The sequence below is a fragment of the Crassostrea angulata genome, chromosome 10 (assembly GCF_025612915.1).
Source record: "Crassostrea angulata isolate pt1a10 chromosome 10, ASM2561291v2, whole genome shotgun sequence".
NCBI lineage: Eukaryota > Metazoa > Mollusca > Bivalvia > Ostreida > Ostreidae > Magallana > Magallana angulata.
Window position 1 is genome coordinate 28,971,871 of NC_069120.1, and position 16,349 is coordinate 28,988,219.

The 16,349-nt window shown below is 32.5% G+C and overlaps 1 protein-coding gene across 1 annotated transcript; it reads left to right on the plus strand.

The window, feature by feature from the left end:
• Positions 1–846: 846 nt before the first annotated feature.
• Positions 847–16,312, plus strand: LOC128167137 (GPI mannosyltransferase 3-like). Its single transcript, XM_052832685.1, has 8 exons — positions 847–1,128; positions 1,357–1,705; positions 1,831–1,948; positions 2,548–2,774; positions 3,216–3,374; positions 9,781–10,038; positions 12,289–12,840; positions 13,361–16,312. Exons 2-8 carry the CDS (start codon positions 1,374–1,376, stop codon positions 13,653–13,655), a joined length of 1,941 nt encoding a protein of 646 aa, XP_052688645.1. The 5' UTR covers positions 847–1,128; positions 1,357–1,373; the 3' UTR covers positions 13,656–16,312.
• The last annotated feature ends 37 nt before the right edge of the window (positions 16,313–16,349 follow it).

A 16,349-nucleotide genomic window follows, 5' to 3' on the forward strand; every position in this document is an offset into this window, starting at 1 on the left:
TACCCTATTCACTCGCTCTAAGTTTTATAATAACGTTATTTATGTCTCTGGTTTTAAGTCGATGTATATATATCAACTACATTTTCAAGTAATTTCTATTTATCAAAGCAAAAAATTTATCGTACTCACTATTAGTTCCTCCGGCATAATACAATACATTTTCAAGTAATTTCTATTTATCAAAGCAAAGAATTCATCGTACTCTTTAATAGTTCCTCCGGCCTTTTTATTCGGCCTTGATTTTGAGACAAAAAGTACCGCGTAGTTTACATGGTCAACCTTAAATTAATGCATGATTCGCCTTTTTAAATAGAGCTATGGATTCGGATATGCAAGCAGCCAACTAGGTGAAAAAATGTATATAACTTACCTCTTTTTCTACTTGTACATATTATATTTTGCTTAATTACAATTCTTCATAGTTCTAATTTCTATATTCTTTGATAATCCTTACGTTTATTAGTTATATGTACATGTAGTTTGTATTGTATGCGACATGAAACCTCCAAAAGGGAGAAATAAAGAAAGATTGAATGGTAGACAAACCAGGTTTCTCCATCCGAATTTTTTCAACCAGAGAGTTACAGAACTGCAGCTATTATAGTAAATATACATTATATATGTTATAAACATTCATATCTTTTTTAATTATTCAACAAAATTAAATCAGATCTTTGATTTGAATCAAAATTTTAATTGGAAAATTCTTATATATAATTTTCAGTAGATAAGAAGCGCGGTGCATTGTGTGACTATACAATGTTTTGACCAACCCTTGTATACTTTATTTTTTTGGTACTGCGTGGTCAGTAGGCTATGCTAGAGTCGGTGGTAGGTGTACTATCTCGGAAAAGTCATGTCGTCCGATTTCAACTTTGATTTTATAGATGTGAATCTTGTTCAATTTTACGTTTTAAGCAGGGGTAAATCAATTGTGGAAGAGAAGATTATAATCAACTTAGAATGTAAACTATTAAAAGTAGTGGTCGATACTGATTCTCAGCAGAATTAGTGTTTCTTATCGATTATTTAAACTTATTCATGTGGAGAGAACTCAAAGAGCAAATGATCGATCTTAGCACTGCTGATCTGCAGGACGAAAGGTGAACTGTCCTTATATTGCAGCAGGTAACTAAGCAAATTTTACATTGCAATGAAGTTTTGAGATATCAAATCGTTACGATGTCTCGTTCTTGATGATATTTAAAGTAACTCGTCGCTTCTCTTTTTTGCTTTATATAGCATTTTATTTCATTTCAGTTTGCATACCGAAATAATTGATTTCTAACCGAAACCAGAGACATAAATAACAAAGTTTTTAAAATGGCATCCTGTTTTATTTCTCGTTTATTATAGTTGGTCAAAGAAAAAATATGACAAAAGATGGGAAAGGTACTGCCACTATTCGTCGGCGTAAAATGAAACACGGACCAGAGGAGCTCGATCAGGCTAGAAACATCAACAGAAACAATGCCTCTAATATCCAAGAAGATGAACATTCATACAAAAACGAAGAAGAAGAGGGATACTTGTTTGATGATGAAATACTAGGTCCATCAATCATCAAGACAATTATGTCATCCGAACACAAGCTGTTTAGTGGACTCATAGCTCTGCGGGTTGTAAATGCTCTCTTCATACAAACATCATACGTACCAGATGAATACTGGCAGTCTCTAGAGGTCTCACACAACATGGCATTTGGGTAAGAATATAAGATTATTCAACATGAATAAAATAAAGATCAATCAGAAATTGCATTGACATTAACTTAAACATAGATAACTATGTACTAGCTAAGGCAATATTTTTCAATTGTTTTCATTTCAGTTATGGGTATTTGACGTGGGAATGGCAACATGGATTGAGAGGCTATTTATATCCGTCACTGTTTGCGTTCATGTATAAGTTCCTGTCAATACTTGGATTAGACCATAGGTTACTTTTGGTATGTTTTCTGTGCATTTGCTAGCATAATTAAAAAAAAATTTAAATCATTTTTAAACCTTTAGTACCTTGTGTTATAGCAATAGTGATAGCTAGTCTTAAGAATTTTATAGTAATATTAAGCATTTAAACTCACTGTACATGTATATGGAAATGAGGTTAATCAGTCCAAAACTAGCACACATTTATGTGCACTGTAAATTGCAAGATTTTAGTTTGAGAGGCACTATAACCCAAATTGTTCCATAGAGCTACACATCTGCAGTTCGTAAAAGTCTTGCCAGAGGTATAGAGGGTTTAAAGATTTTTTCTTCATATTAAAATCCATAGATACTTGCACTAGGGAATTAATCGATTTAGATACAACTTTTTCCCAGGGGTGGGACAACCTGTTAGTGTTAGCTACCTGGTTTATTGCATTTCTTCTGGTTCTGAACTAGGGGTAATACGGTACACTGTACTTTAGCTCAATTAGCAGATTACTGGTATTTGATTTGTAAGCCAGTGAATCCAGGCTCATATCCCAGCAAGGGCAATATCTGCCTCTTTAACATTATAAGTATATAAGATGGTGACTAATTGAAAGTTTATTTGTTTCAGATAAAATTACCCAGAATTTTACAGGGTGTGATGGCAGCTTGGGGTGATCTTTACCTCTATAAGTTGAGTTGGAAGCTCTCAGACAGAGCAACAGCCCAGTGGACCTTATTCTGCCAGATAACATCATGGTTTACTCTCTATTGCTGTACAAGAACTCTCACCAATTCCATGGAATCTGTGCTAGTGACAGTGGCTTTGTATTACTTCCCTTGGCCAGATATCAGGAGGTAAAACATTGCAACAAGAGCAATTCAATCATCAAAGTTCATTTACAAATAGTCAGTAGAATGGACAACTAACTGCAGACTTTATATCAATTGATTTGGTTTAATAGGAGATCAACTATTTCTCAACTACTCTCTGCTTTCAAGTTTTTTATGGGAAAAAATGTATTAGTGAAAATAGAGACACCGGTACTTTTCTGCTCTTAGTTGAATTATGTTTCATTGATATATAGATCAGATATAGATATTCCCATACCTTCAGGTTAAATGTATTTTGATAGGAGATGGGATCTTAGAACTCATCATATATTAATAATTGATAGGATAAAGAAAGTGATTCCTGACAGTTGATATTTACAATGTATAACTTTCAGCTTCCAACAGAATGAAATTGAATTTCAAATTTTATCATTGGTATCCATACATATTTCATATTTGTCCCAGCGGCCAGAAATCCAGCACATGGAAGTTTGTGAGCCTAGCTGTTCTCTCTGTATTGATACGACCAACAGCTGCTGTTACGTGGGTGCTGATGTGCTCATGGCATTTACAATTAAACGTTTTCAAGTTGTGGAAAACCATCAAGGTCTATCTTCAGTATGGGTAAGTCATGATGGAATTTATTTCAAGATCAATTCTAAACTAAAATTCATCTTTGAAATTTTTTTGAGAAGAAAAATATTGATTTCGGAAATGCTATCATTTTGCGAGTAGCTGTTTTATCTTTACTTGTACTACTGTATACAGGTAAATATTAGCCCCCGTTTTATTTTCGCCCTTTCACCATTGTTGTCAGCGGGCGAAATTAAGACTGAGTGGATTCCAATGTCCCAAATTATCTCTTTAATACACACAGTGTGTCTGGGCGAATTTAAGATGGGGCGAAACAGTTCGCAAGTACAGGTAAATATCGGTATCTCGAACATGGGATATCTCGAATACCCCGGTTATGTCGAAGTCGGCCGCCGGTCCCGGCCGTTTTCCCTATATATATGATTTAAAAAACTACTGATATCTCGAATACGGTTATCTCGAATACCCCGCTTATGTCGAAGTATGTTTACGGTCCCAATAACAAATTTTACCTGGGTTATCTCGAAGTGAAGTCAATATTCCGGTCTGCTAATCGCACCCTGCATGTCGTGTCCTCATTATTCTCGCCCGCGGCAATTCACACCTTTTCTCAAGACTATTAACTCCACGCTTAGCCAGTGCAGCTATCGATGACACGGTAATTGTTATAACAGCTTGGGTATATACTCCGGTGATTGATAAAACAAACAAGTTCACAGCTCCCAAAAGTAAGCACCCCTAACATTACCAATAATATGAATAACTAGACACGATCTCGTTGCGAGCAACGAGGAGGTCTTCCGTGCGATTTTTTGAAGGTTATATGAACTTGACTTTGATATTTGACCCTTTATCTCCTTATTGGGGCTACAAAAAAAATTGATGGTTGAATTTTGTTAGGAACATCATTCTCAGCATTTTATTCTATATTGATTTTCAAAATAATGCTTTTTAATATATTTGTTCTGTTTGAGATATGTTATCAAAGTTTGGCACTTCTGGTCCCTTAAAACCCATTAAAACCCCTAATTACGGAACACGTTATAAAATAATTATAATATGTTGTTAAATAAATGTGAATTGAACATTCTTGCTTCCTAAACATATAACAAATTATTTTTCAGTAAAGTGCTATGGAAGAAAGACTTTAGAGCCCTTTTGGTTCCTAAATTGAAGGGCCAGCCCCTTTTTCTTGGCATCATACGAAAGTTCTTTTGATAGTAAACATATTTTGTTCAACAAGTGTTTAGATATTCTTTGCCGTTTAAGAGCTATCTGGGATATGACATTTTAGGGGCCGACCCCTCATCTCCTTATTGGGGCCAGATAACGAAACTTTTATGATTGAATATTGTTTAAAACATCATTCTAAGCATCTTTTATTCTTTATTGCTTTTCAAAATATTTGTCCTTTTTGAGATATATTCGATCAAAGTTTTGGACTTTTGGCCCCTTAAAACCCCTAATTACGTAACGCATAATAAAAATTTATAATGAAAAGTTTTATTAGTAAAAGATGAACATTTTTGCTTCTTAAACATATTACAAAACATTTCTCAGTAAAGTGCTATGGAAGACAGACTTTAGAGCCCTTTTGGCCCCAAAATTGAAGGGCCAGCCCCTTTTTCTTGGCATCATACGAAAGTTCTTTTGATATTAAACATATTTTGTTCAACAAGTGTTTAGAAATTCTTTGCCGTTTTTGAGCTATCTGGGATATGACATTTTAGGGGCCGACCCCTCATTTCCTTATTGGGGCCAGATAACGAAACTTTTATGATTGAATATTGTTTAAAACATCATTCTAAGCATCTTTTATTCTATATTGCTTTTCAAAATATTTGTCCTTTTTGAGATATACTCGATCGAAGTTTTGGACTTTTGGCCCCTTAAAACCCCTAATTACGTAACGCATAATAAAAAAATTATAATGTATGGTTTAATTAGTGAAAGATGAACATTTTTGCTTCTTAAACATATTACAAAACATTTCTCAGTGAGGTGCTATGGAAGAAAGACTTTAGAGCCCTTTTGGCCCCTAAATTGAAGGGCCAGCCCCTTTTTCTTGGCATCATACGAAAGTTCTTTTGATAGTAAACATATTTTCTTCAACAAGTGTTTAGATATTCTTTGCCGTTTAAGAGCTATCTGGGATAGGACATTTTAGGGGCCGACCCCTCATCTCCTTATTGGGGCCAGATAACGAAACTTTTATGATTGAATATTGTTTAAAACATCATTCTAAGCATCTTTTATTCTTTATTGCTTTTCAAAATATTTGTCCTTTTTGAGATATATTCGATCAAAGTTTTGGACTTTTGGCCCCTTAAAACCCCTAATTACGTAACGCATAATAAAAATTTATAATGTATAGTTTTATTAGTAAAAGATGAACATTTTTGCTTCTTAAACATATTACAAAACATATCTCAGTAAAGTGCTATGGAAGACAGACTTCAGAGCCCTTTTGGTCCCTAAATTGAAGGGCCAGCCCCTTTTTCTTGGCATCATACGAAAGTTCTTTTGATATTAAACATATTTTGTTCAACAAGTGTTTAGAAATTCTTTGCCGTTTAAGAGCTATCTGGGATAGGACATTTTAGGGGCCGACCCCTCATCTCCTTATTGGGGCCAGATAACGAAACTTTTATGATTGAATATTGTTTAAAACATCATTCTAAGCATCTTTTATTCTATATTGCTTTTCAAAATATTTGTCCTTTTTGAGATATATTCGATCGAAATTTTGGACTTTTGGCCCCTTAAAACCCCTAATTACGTAACGCATAATAAAAAAATTATAATGTATGGTTTAATTAGTGAAAGATGAACATTTTTGCTTCTTAAACATATAACAAAACATTTCTCAGTAAAGTGCTATGGAAGAAAGACTTTAGAGCCCTTTTGGCCCCTTATTTGAGGGACCAGCCCCTTTTTCTTTTTATCAAACGGAAGATCTTGTAAATATAAATGTTATTTGCTCTATATGTTATAGTAAAATATTTTCAGGAAAGGAGATAATGAACAAAAACCATTTAAAATTACGTCGTTTTTTTAAACTCGATTTTCGGGTCCAGGCGAGCTTCGACGCCACCACAAATGCCTTTAAACACATTTACAATCTTTTGTTTACAATCCCTGAAAATTTAAATTCAATATCTTTTTTCGTTTAGGAGGAGATAGCAGGACAAAATGACCCTCTAAAAATCACTAAAACGTCAATATCTCCCGAACGGAAATGACGTCATCAAAATAAAAAATTATATATAAGGTTTTTATCAATATCTACAAGATCTGAAATTTTCACGAAAATCGGTCAAGTCGTTTTCAAAAAATCGCTTGTACAAAAAAGCGTAAGAAAAAAAAAAAAAAATAAAAGGGAAAAAGAAACAAAGCAATAACAATAAGGTCTTCCGTTGGAAACGGAAGACCTTAATGATGCACGCTACTTATAAAGCAAACAAGTTCACTGTCACTCGATTACCAAATAGCACAGCGTAAATTATCGTATAATCGATATCGATGCATGATCAAAGTGAACTTCTACTTAATGAATAATATACCAAAAATATATTTAACTAGACACGATCTCGTTGCGAGCAACGAGGAGGTCTTCCGTGCGATTTTTTGAAGGTTATATGACCGTGACTTTGATATTTGACCCTTTATCTCCTTATTGGGGCAACAACAAAAAAATTGATGGTTGAATTTTATTAGGAACATCATTCTCAGCATTTTATTCTATATTGATTTTCAAAATAATGTTTTTTAAAATATTTGTTCTGTTTGAGGTATGTTATCAAAGTTTGGTACTTCTGGCCCCTTAAAACCCCTTAATACGGAACACATGATAAAATAATTATAATATGTTGTTAAATAAATGTGAGATGAACATTTTTGCTTCCTAAACATATAACAAAACATTTTTCAGAAAAGTGCTATGGAAGAAAGACTTTAGAGCCCTTTTGGTCCCTAAATTGAAGGGCCAGCCCTTTTCTTGGCATCATACGAAAGTTCTTTTGATATTAAACATATTTTGTTCAACAAGTGTTTAGAAATTCTTTGCCGTTTAAGAGCTATCTGGGATATGACGTTTTAGGGGCCGACCCCTAATCTCCTTATTGGGGCCAGATAACGAAAACTTTATGATTGAATATTGTTTAAAACATCATTCTAAACATCTTTTATTCTATATTGCTTTTCAAAATAATTGTCCTTTTTGAGATATATTCGATCGAAGTTTTGGACTTTTGGCCCCTTAAAACCCCTAATTACGTAACGCATAATAAAAAATTTATAATGTATAGTTTAATTAGTAAAAGATGAACATTTTTGCTTCTTAAACATATGACAAAATATTTCTCAGTAAAGTGCTATGGGAGAAAGACTTTAGAGCCCTTTTGGCCCCTAAATTGAAGGGCCGGCCCCTTTTTCTTGGAATCATACGAAAGTTCTCTTGATATTTTAAAACATTTTGTACAACAAGTGTTTAGAAATTCTTTGCCGTTTTTGAACTATCTGGGATATGATATTTAAGGGGCCGACCCCTAATCTCCTTATTGGGGCCAGATAACGAAACTTTTATGATTGAATATTGTTTAAAACATCATTCTAAGCATCTTTTATTCTATATTGCTTTTTAAAATATTTGTCCTTTTTGAGATATATTCGATTGAAATTTTGGACTTTTGGCCCCTTAAAACCCATAATTACGTAACGCATAATAAAATTTTTATAATGTATAGTTTTATTAGTGAAAGATGAACATTTTTGCTTTTTAAACATATTACAAAACATTTCTCAGTAAAGTGCTATAGAAGAAAGACTTTAGAGCCCTTTCGGCCCCTAAATTGAGGGGCCACCCCTTTTTCTTGGCATAATACGAAAGTTCTTTTGATATTAAACATATTTTGTTCAACAAGTGTTTAGAAATTCTTTGCCGTTTAAGAGCTATCTAGGAAAGGCCATTTTAGGGGCCGACCCTTAATCTCCTTATTGGGGCCAGATAACGAAAATTTTATGATTGAATATTGTTTAAAACATCATTCTAAGCATCTTTTATTCTATATTGCTTTTCAAAATATGTGTCCTTTTTGAGATATATTCGATCGAAGTTTTGGATTTTTGGCCCCTTAAAACCCCTTATTACGTAACGCATAATAAAAAATTTATAATGTATAGTTTTATTAGTAAAAGATGAACATTTTTGCTTCTTAAACATATTACAAAATATTTCTCAGTAAAGTGCTATGGGAGAAAGACTTTAGAGCCCTTTTGGCCCCTTATTTAAGGGACCAGCCCCTTTTTCTTGTTATCAAACGGAAGATCCTGTAAATATAAATTTTATTTGCTCTATATGTTATGGTAAAATATTTTCAGGAAAGGAGATAAAGAACGAAAACCATTAAAAATTACGTCGTTTTTTTAAACTCGATTTTCGGGTCCAGGCGAGCTTCGATGCCTTTGAAGCCAGACAACCACAAATGCCTTTAAACACATCTACAATCTTTTGTCTACAATCCCTGAAAATTTAAATTCAATATCTTTTTTCGTTTAGGAGGAGATAGCAGGACAAAATGACCCTCTAAAAATCACTAAAACGTCAATATCTCCCGAACGGAAATGACGTCATTAAAATAAAAAATTATATATAAGGATTTTATCAATATCTACAAGATCTGAAATTTTCACGAAAATCGGTCAAGTCGTTTTCAAAAAATCGCTTGTACAAAAAAGCGTAAGAAAAAAAAAAAATAATAAAAGGGAAAAAGAAACAAAGCAATAACAATAAGGTCTTCCGTTGGAAACGGAAGACCTTAATAACACACACTAAATCATGATAAATTACCAAAGCGCTGATTTAAATATAACAAATTTTATTTCTAATGTGAACAAAAATCAAACAATTAACACATTTGTCTTTGGCTATAAAAGATGGTACAGAATTTCTGTACATCATTCAACAACATGTCTCAACACAGCAAAGACAAGCTCCCCACTCCCGGGCTGAAGCGCAAGCTAAAGACCCACACCATTGAAACAAAGTTTCAAGCCATTGCCGATGTCGAAAGAGGTATAGAAAGTAAATTGGTCATCGCCAAAACATGTCAGGACAAAAACAAAAACGCTAATGGAGTCGAAGAATTTCGACTTCGGATATCTCGAACACCCGGATATCTTGAAGTTTTTCCGTGGTCCCCCAAACTTTGAGATATCGATATTTAACTGTATAGAGGGTCAAAAATAGCATGGAGCAAAAATAGCCCTGTATAGGAATTAGGAGAGGAACTTGTAAGTTGCAAGAACTTGTTTCCAATCCTTTTGTGTTATTTACACAATAAAATATGTTCAAATCAAATCAACCCTGTATACAGTATACATAGACTTGGATAATACTTCCAAAAAGGGTATATTTTTATCTTTTCTTTAAATACAGATCCATCCTCCTATTGTTGAGTATACTGGTGGACAGGATTTTCTACGGAGACTGGGTATTTGTTCAGTACAACTTCCTTGAGTTCAACGTCCTGCATGGAATGTCGGCGTTCTACGGCAGCCACCCCTGGCACTGGTACATCACACAGGGCTACCCCGTCATCATGGCAACCCATTTGATTCCGTTCCTATTTGGTGGCTGGTATGCAAAAAACAAAGTGCTGCTGATGCTGATCATATGGAATATATTTATTTTCAGGTAAGAATATCAGTGACTTTAGGAACATGCACATTTTAAAATTACTTTATTAAATGTACTAAATTAGGCGGAGGAACTAGTAAGTTGAAAGAACTTTTTTCCAATTCCATTGATTCATTAAAATGTGTTCAAACACATGTATTGTCAGAAACTGATGGTTGATCTCTCTTCTCTAAACTCTGGGGAAGCTACTAGTACATGTATATCAGACCATGCAACCAAAGGTTTTAGATGATGCTGTTGATATCTATTGCTCTAAATTGATCTGGATTGTTTTTCGATTAGTCTTGAAGAATTTTTAGTGATAATCTTTGTGATTATAAACTCCACAAACTGCTTTGTTTGAATTTGTCAGTTAAAATCTAGATTACGATGATGACTTTTTTTTTGGTCATTTATTCTTTTTTCATTAATGACACTTACATTATTGCCATCCCATTCCAAGAACTCATGCATGTGAAATCAGTTGAAATTATTCTTGATAGGAATGATTTTGCACAGCCAATCTGTAGTTCGGGAGACTTTTACAATAGTATACTATTGCTATAGTATACCATACTGCATATACCTTAATTTTCCAGTAATCTGTAGTGTACTTATGTTTTAAGGCATAAAGTGTTTCAAAATGTATTTCTTAACAGATTTTAATGTTGATATAAAGCAGGCTTGGGGCGAATTACATTGTAAAGTAATGCATTACATTACCATTACTTCATGAATTTGGGCATTAAATTACCATTACCATTACTTGATTTTCTTGAAGTAATGCATTACATTACCATTACATGAGTAAAGTAATGCATTACCATTACCATGACTTTTTTTTTTTAAAGTAAAGCTAATAAAGAGTTTTTGCAAATGTTTCAAATATACAACACTCTTTAACATATCTACAGCTTCATGCTCAGTATCAGGTTCAAATTCAATGAATAAACAAGAGTCATTCTTTATTTGCTCAACAAACATATTACAAAAGTAAAATGATAATTATAGACATTTGGCATGATACAATATCAGATATGAAATAGAGACACAGGATAACATGCGTAACAAAAAACAATTTATGGAATAATGTTGTGGTTTTTAAAAGCTAAATATAGATATTTCCCCAGATTACACAAATCTTTATAATTTTGGACACTTAATTTTATTAATTTATAAACAGATGATTTTTCCCAGTTATATTTCTTAATATATTTTAATCGTATTTCTTTTTACGGAGGACACTTTGAGACAAAAGATTGCTGTTGCACTTTATGATCGAAGTTTCAAAGGGTTCGTCTTTTAAATGCATCCATCTTCCGGGCGATACTAAATAAATGTTTTGCAGGAGCAGTCAAAGCTTGGACTGGAAAATACTGTTTGACGATCTTTATCTTAGGATATATTAAGTGCAATAATAGATTAAATAAATAAATCTTGTATTTTCTATCAGTCCAAACTAATGTACAGTGTAATTAATATACAAGAGAGAGAGAGACAGAGAGAGAGAGAGAGAGAGAGAGAGAGAGACAGACAGAAAGAGAGAGAAAATAAGTAAGATTTTTTTCAAATGGGTTATAATATTGGAAGTGATATTGATTTTCAACATGGATGGACAGTGCATTCATTTTGCTTTTAAAGGTGCATGTCTGTCTCCTATTTTATTGTGACATAGCGAAGGGAAGGGGATAGGGGTGTTTAGCACTTCTTATAACAATAGATTGTTTTGATACTTAGATTATCCTGGGGGCATAGTGTGTTGTTGACACATTTCTTATTGAAGTGCAAACTAATTGGAGTAAATTGTTTAAATGATTAAAAACTCTTAATAACAACACTCTTAAAAATGTTATGAAATTGTGCTGTTATCTTTAGTAATATAAAAAATGAATTTTAAAAAACCTTTTTTAATAAAACATGTACAATTAAAACATTTTTTCCTTTATTAGAATTATTTCTTTCTTCTTTAAAAATAATTTTAATCAAATTCAATTTCAACTATTCATTTATTCATCACATTTTAAAAAGTGAACATGCATAAATATGCATAGTAATGCAAAGTAATGCCATGTAATGCCAGCATTACACTAGATTTTGGAAAGTAATGCATTACATTAGCATTACTTGTAATGCTAATTTTGAAGCATTACACATTACTAGCATTACTTTGAAAACATGTAATGCATTGCAATGCATTACCATTACATTTAGCATTACCCCAAGCCTGATATAAAGTCTAAATAACAGAATCACAACATTTTTTTGTAGCTTTCTTGCCCACAAAGAATTTCGATTCCTCCTACAAATTTTACCCATATCGATGCACTACTGTGGAGTCTTTTTCCAAGACTTATGCAAGAAACCTCGTCTGAAGAAAAAGAAGCACAAGACAACAAAAGAGTCCAACAGTAACCAGAAAAGTGAAAGCAGTGACCTCACGAACAGTGAAGAAGGCCAGGCAGTAACAGAAAATCCTGATTCTGGGTCAGAGGCCACCAAGCACACTGAAAAAAGTGAAACCACGGAAACTCGGGACATCCTTGGAAATGTAGAAAGCACTGCAAAAAGACACTCCTCCCATGAACCAGATGCTGATGTCTGTCCTCAACTTTTGCAGGAAATGAAGCACAAATGCAATCTGATGAAGGCATGGGTACTTGTGATGGTTTTTCTAGTCATTAATATTCCAACTGCAGTTTATTTCGGACTCATTCACCAAAGAGGGACAGTTGTTGTCATGAAGTTTTTGTATGATGAAAGTTTTGAGAAAAATATGGATGTGCTCTTTCTCATGCCTTGCCATTCAACACCTTATTACAGGTAAAGATAGGAATAAACCTAGATTTTAGTATGAATGAAAAATAAGCCAAGAGTTATGCCCCTTTAAATTACAGAGCATGACCATGTACCTATATATTGCATCAATCATCTTACATAACTATATTTTATACAACCCAGAAAGTGTTTCTGATGCATTATAATTTCAATTGAAGCAGATTGAAAAACACTTGGCTGTTCAAAACTTGCATATGCATTCATTGCATGTACATTTTAACTTCATTGCATGTATTTAAATTTCATTGCTATTGTAAACAAAGATTTATTTGCACCAACTCTATTTTTAGATTTATCTGTTTTAAACTGATCCTTAGAAACCAAGTCTACATTGAACATGAAAAAAAGATACAAAAGACTTAAAGGACTTTGTCATAGCAATAAATCTTAATGATGATTTGGCTCTTGCAAATTTCGGAAAATTTTCTCACCCACAATAAAAAGTTGGTTTACAATATTGTAATGTTCATATTAATTTATTTCAATTTCTATGGAATCTTTCTAGTTATCTACACCGCAATGTCTCGATGAGGTTCTTGACATGCGAACCAAACTTGTCCAAGGAGAAGCACTACACAGATGAAGCAGACAGTTTCTACGACGACGCTCTTGGGTGGCTGAAGAAAGAGTACCACATTAAGAGGAAAAACCCTCCTAGTCACATTGTGTACTTTGATAGATTAAAAAGTGAAATTTCCGAGTTTTTGACACAGACAGGGTACAATCACTGCGGGACCTTTTTCCACACTCACCTCCCTGAGGGCAGAGTGGGTAACACTGTATTAGTTAGTTGTAGGTGATGAAAAATGAACATCCGTCCCTTTTTTCAAAAATCATTTGCATTTTTAATATTATAGTGTGATATCAATTCATATAATATGTGTACAACACCTACAGTGCAAAAGAGTGACTTGTGTAAATGTGAAAATAAGATATAATTTATTTATCGGTATATGTTTTTCACTGAAATTGTATATGTAACTCTTACGAATATGAAACTGCTTGAGGTGATATTTATGATTCAATACCTTATTTTTCATCTGTATTTAATTTTTTTTAAGAGAGGAAATATCAAAGAGTCAGAAGGAATAAAATATTTAAGTCAGTTAATGAATTTAAAATTATTGTTTAGCTGTTACTAGTAATTGTCAACAGCTGAATTAGACTCAATGTATTGCAGGAATAGGCATGAATTTTTTTTAGAAACATTCAGAATCAATTTAGATAGAATTTTTAAAAAAGGTTATTTTTGTTGATGTAGTCAATATGTTAATGCATAAGCTATTGTTGATTTATATGGAGTTTCTATTTTTTAACCAAAAACCAAAATTTAAAAAAATATGCAAGAAAAACATTTATTTTAATGGCTGAGCTTATATAGTTTACTGAGCGCTGTTTTAATTTGTACTTCTCTTGTGTCTGCCATATAATTAAAAATTGATACATGTAATAGTAAAATGTACATGTATTGAATTTTATTCAAAATCTGTGGTTCATTAGGAATACTAGCTTTGAACCGATGTTGATATGTACATGTACACCATAAAAATACAAGTCACTAATTCCCATCATTTTTTTTTTTGTGGTTTTAGAGTACCGGTACATAAAAGTGCTACTCGGTAAATCATGGTTAAACTGAACACGTTCATGTCAAATTAATGCTTTCAAAGAAGTCCGTTTTGTTCATCTTATGATCATCATGTATCATAAATAATTATACCCTGGTATATTACTTTTATAACGAAGCAAAACCAACAGTCTCTGGCTCTTGAATTATTAAAACTGTGTTCTATTGTTTATCTTGTAATGTACAAGTATGGATTCCCTTCTTGCTCTATTATATTTCAGTCTTCAATATTTAAATGTTCTGAGGAATTTGATTCATCTAGTTTTCATCATTTATTTGGTCAGGACACTCTTACATGTATTTTGATATTATCATATTACACTATTGCAAATACACTATCGCATAGAATGGTTCACCATATTAATTAAAACTCCATTTAGAATCTCCTTCATTGATTGTAAACCTTGTAGTAAGATATGTCATCAAAATCACAACTGTGCATGCATATGTAAGTGTTAGCTAGTTATTGTGTGTGTAAATCAAAGCAAAAATGACAAGCAAGATAAGATGATCAATAAAAAGTTTTCAGAATACTGGTATTTGGGAAAAGTAAAGAGTTTTTTTTACAATTTTTTTTTTCAGAAATAATTGAAATACTGTAATTTGTGACCTACAAGTTATATACCTTAATCAGCCTCCATTATATTTACGAAAGTTCATCATACAAACCATGCAAAATTCCACCATTTTTATAGAACTATGAAAAATGTTTTTAGCATGGTAACATTATTGCAGTTTGATGACTAATTTATTTAATTTCAAAAATACTACAGTAATACTTGTGAAACTTTTTATTTTTTATCAGTCATTCTTGTGCTTAATATTAGTGTACCAGTACACATGGATACATGTACCGGTAGTTAGTAGTCTATTTATATTTTTTTACATTGAACAACTAATTATGTAATTTGTTTAAATTTGTGCAATGGTCCAACTGCATGAGATACATGTATTATGGTTGACAGACATACTGCTGTGTTCTTTTAGCTTCGTTATTTTATATCATTTAGAATTTCAGCTGTAAATCTTCTCGCAATCATCACTTAACAGAGAAATCAGATATGTCATTGATTTAGTATTCTAAAATAGTTTTAGATTTAGTAAAATCATGGATTAAAATGGTACAAATGTTTGCATGGTAGCTTGGTTTTAGAAGTTTGATAAGATTGTTTATATATTTATACCTTATTTCCATATGACACATGCATTTCTTTAAAATGCAAGTTGAATTATTCAAGTACAGTTCAGCCATTCAAATTGTGTGATGGGATGAAAATTCAACTGTTCAGGTTTAAGATATGTGAGGTTACTCAGTAAATCTTCAATATATACATGTATCTTGCTTTGAGTCCAATATCCTCAGGTTATCTATTATTAAAAACTGTTACATTTAAGAGCAAAGTCTATTTTCAATGTCTATATTTTGTTACATACTAGGCAGCTTTTTGTGATCACCAAAATTAAAACCTTGTAAAATACTGGTAAATATTGCACGAACACTTAAAGATCATTTAAAATTTGTTTAATAGGGTCAAGTTTTTGTGGATTGTCCTTTTAGAAAAAAAACCCACCAGATTTTAAAAGGAATGTATTGGTAATTTCCTGATTGTATTTATCATTTAATAAGGACGTGTTATACAATTTAAGATGTTTATTTGTATGTGACAGATACCAAAAGCATTGAAAATCCATAAAACTTACGCAATCAGGAATTCTAAATATTCCAGTGGTATTTCTAGAAGCTGTGCAATATATGACTGTATGAGTACATCACACTTAGTACTGTAACTATTCAGTTAGGTTTGCATGAATAAATCACAAGAAAACTTCTTTAGTTGTGTTAATTACTTTTTAGCTCACCGAGACG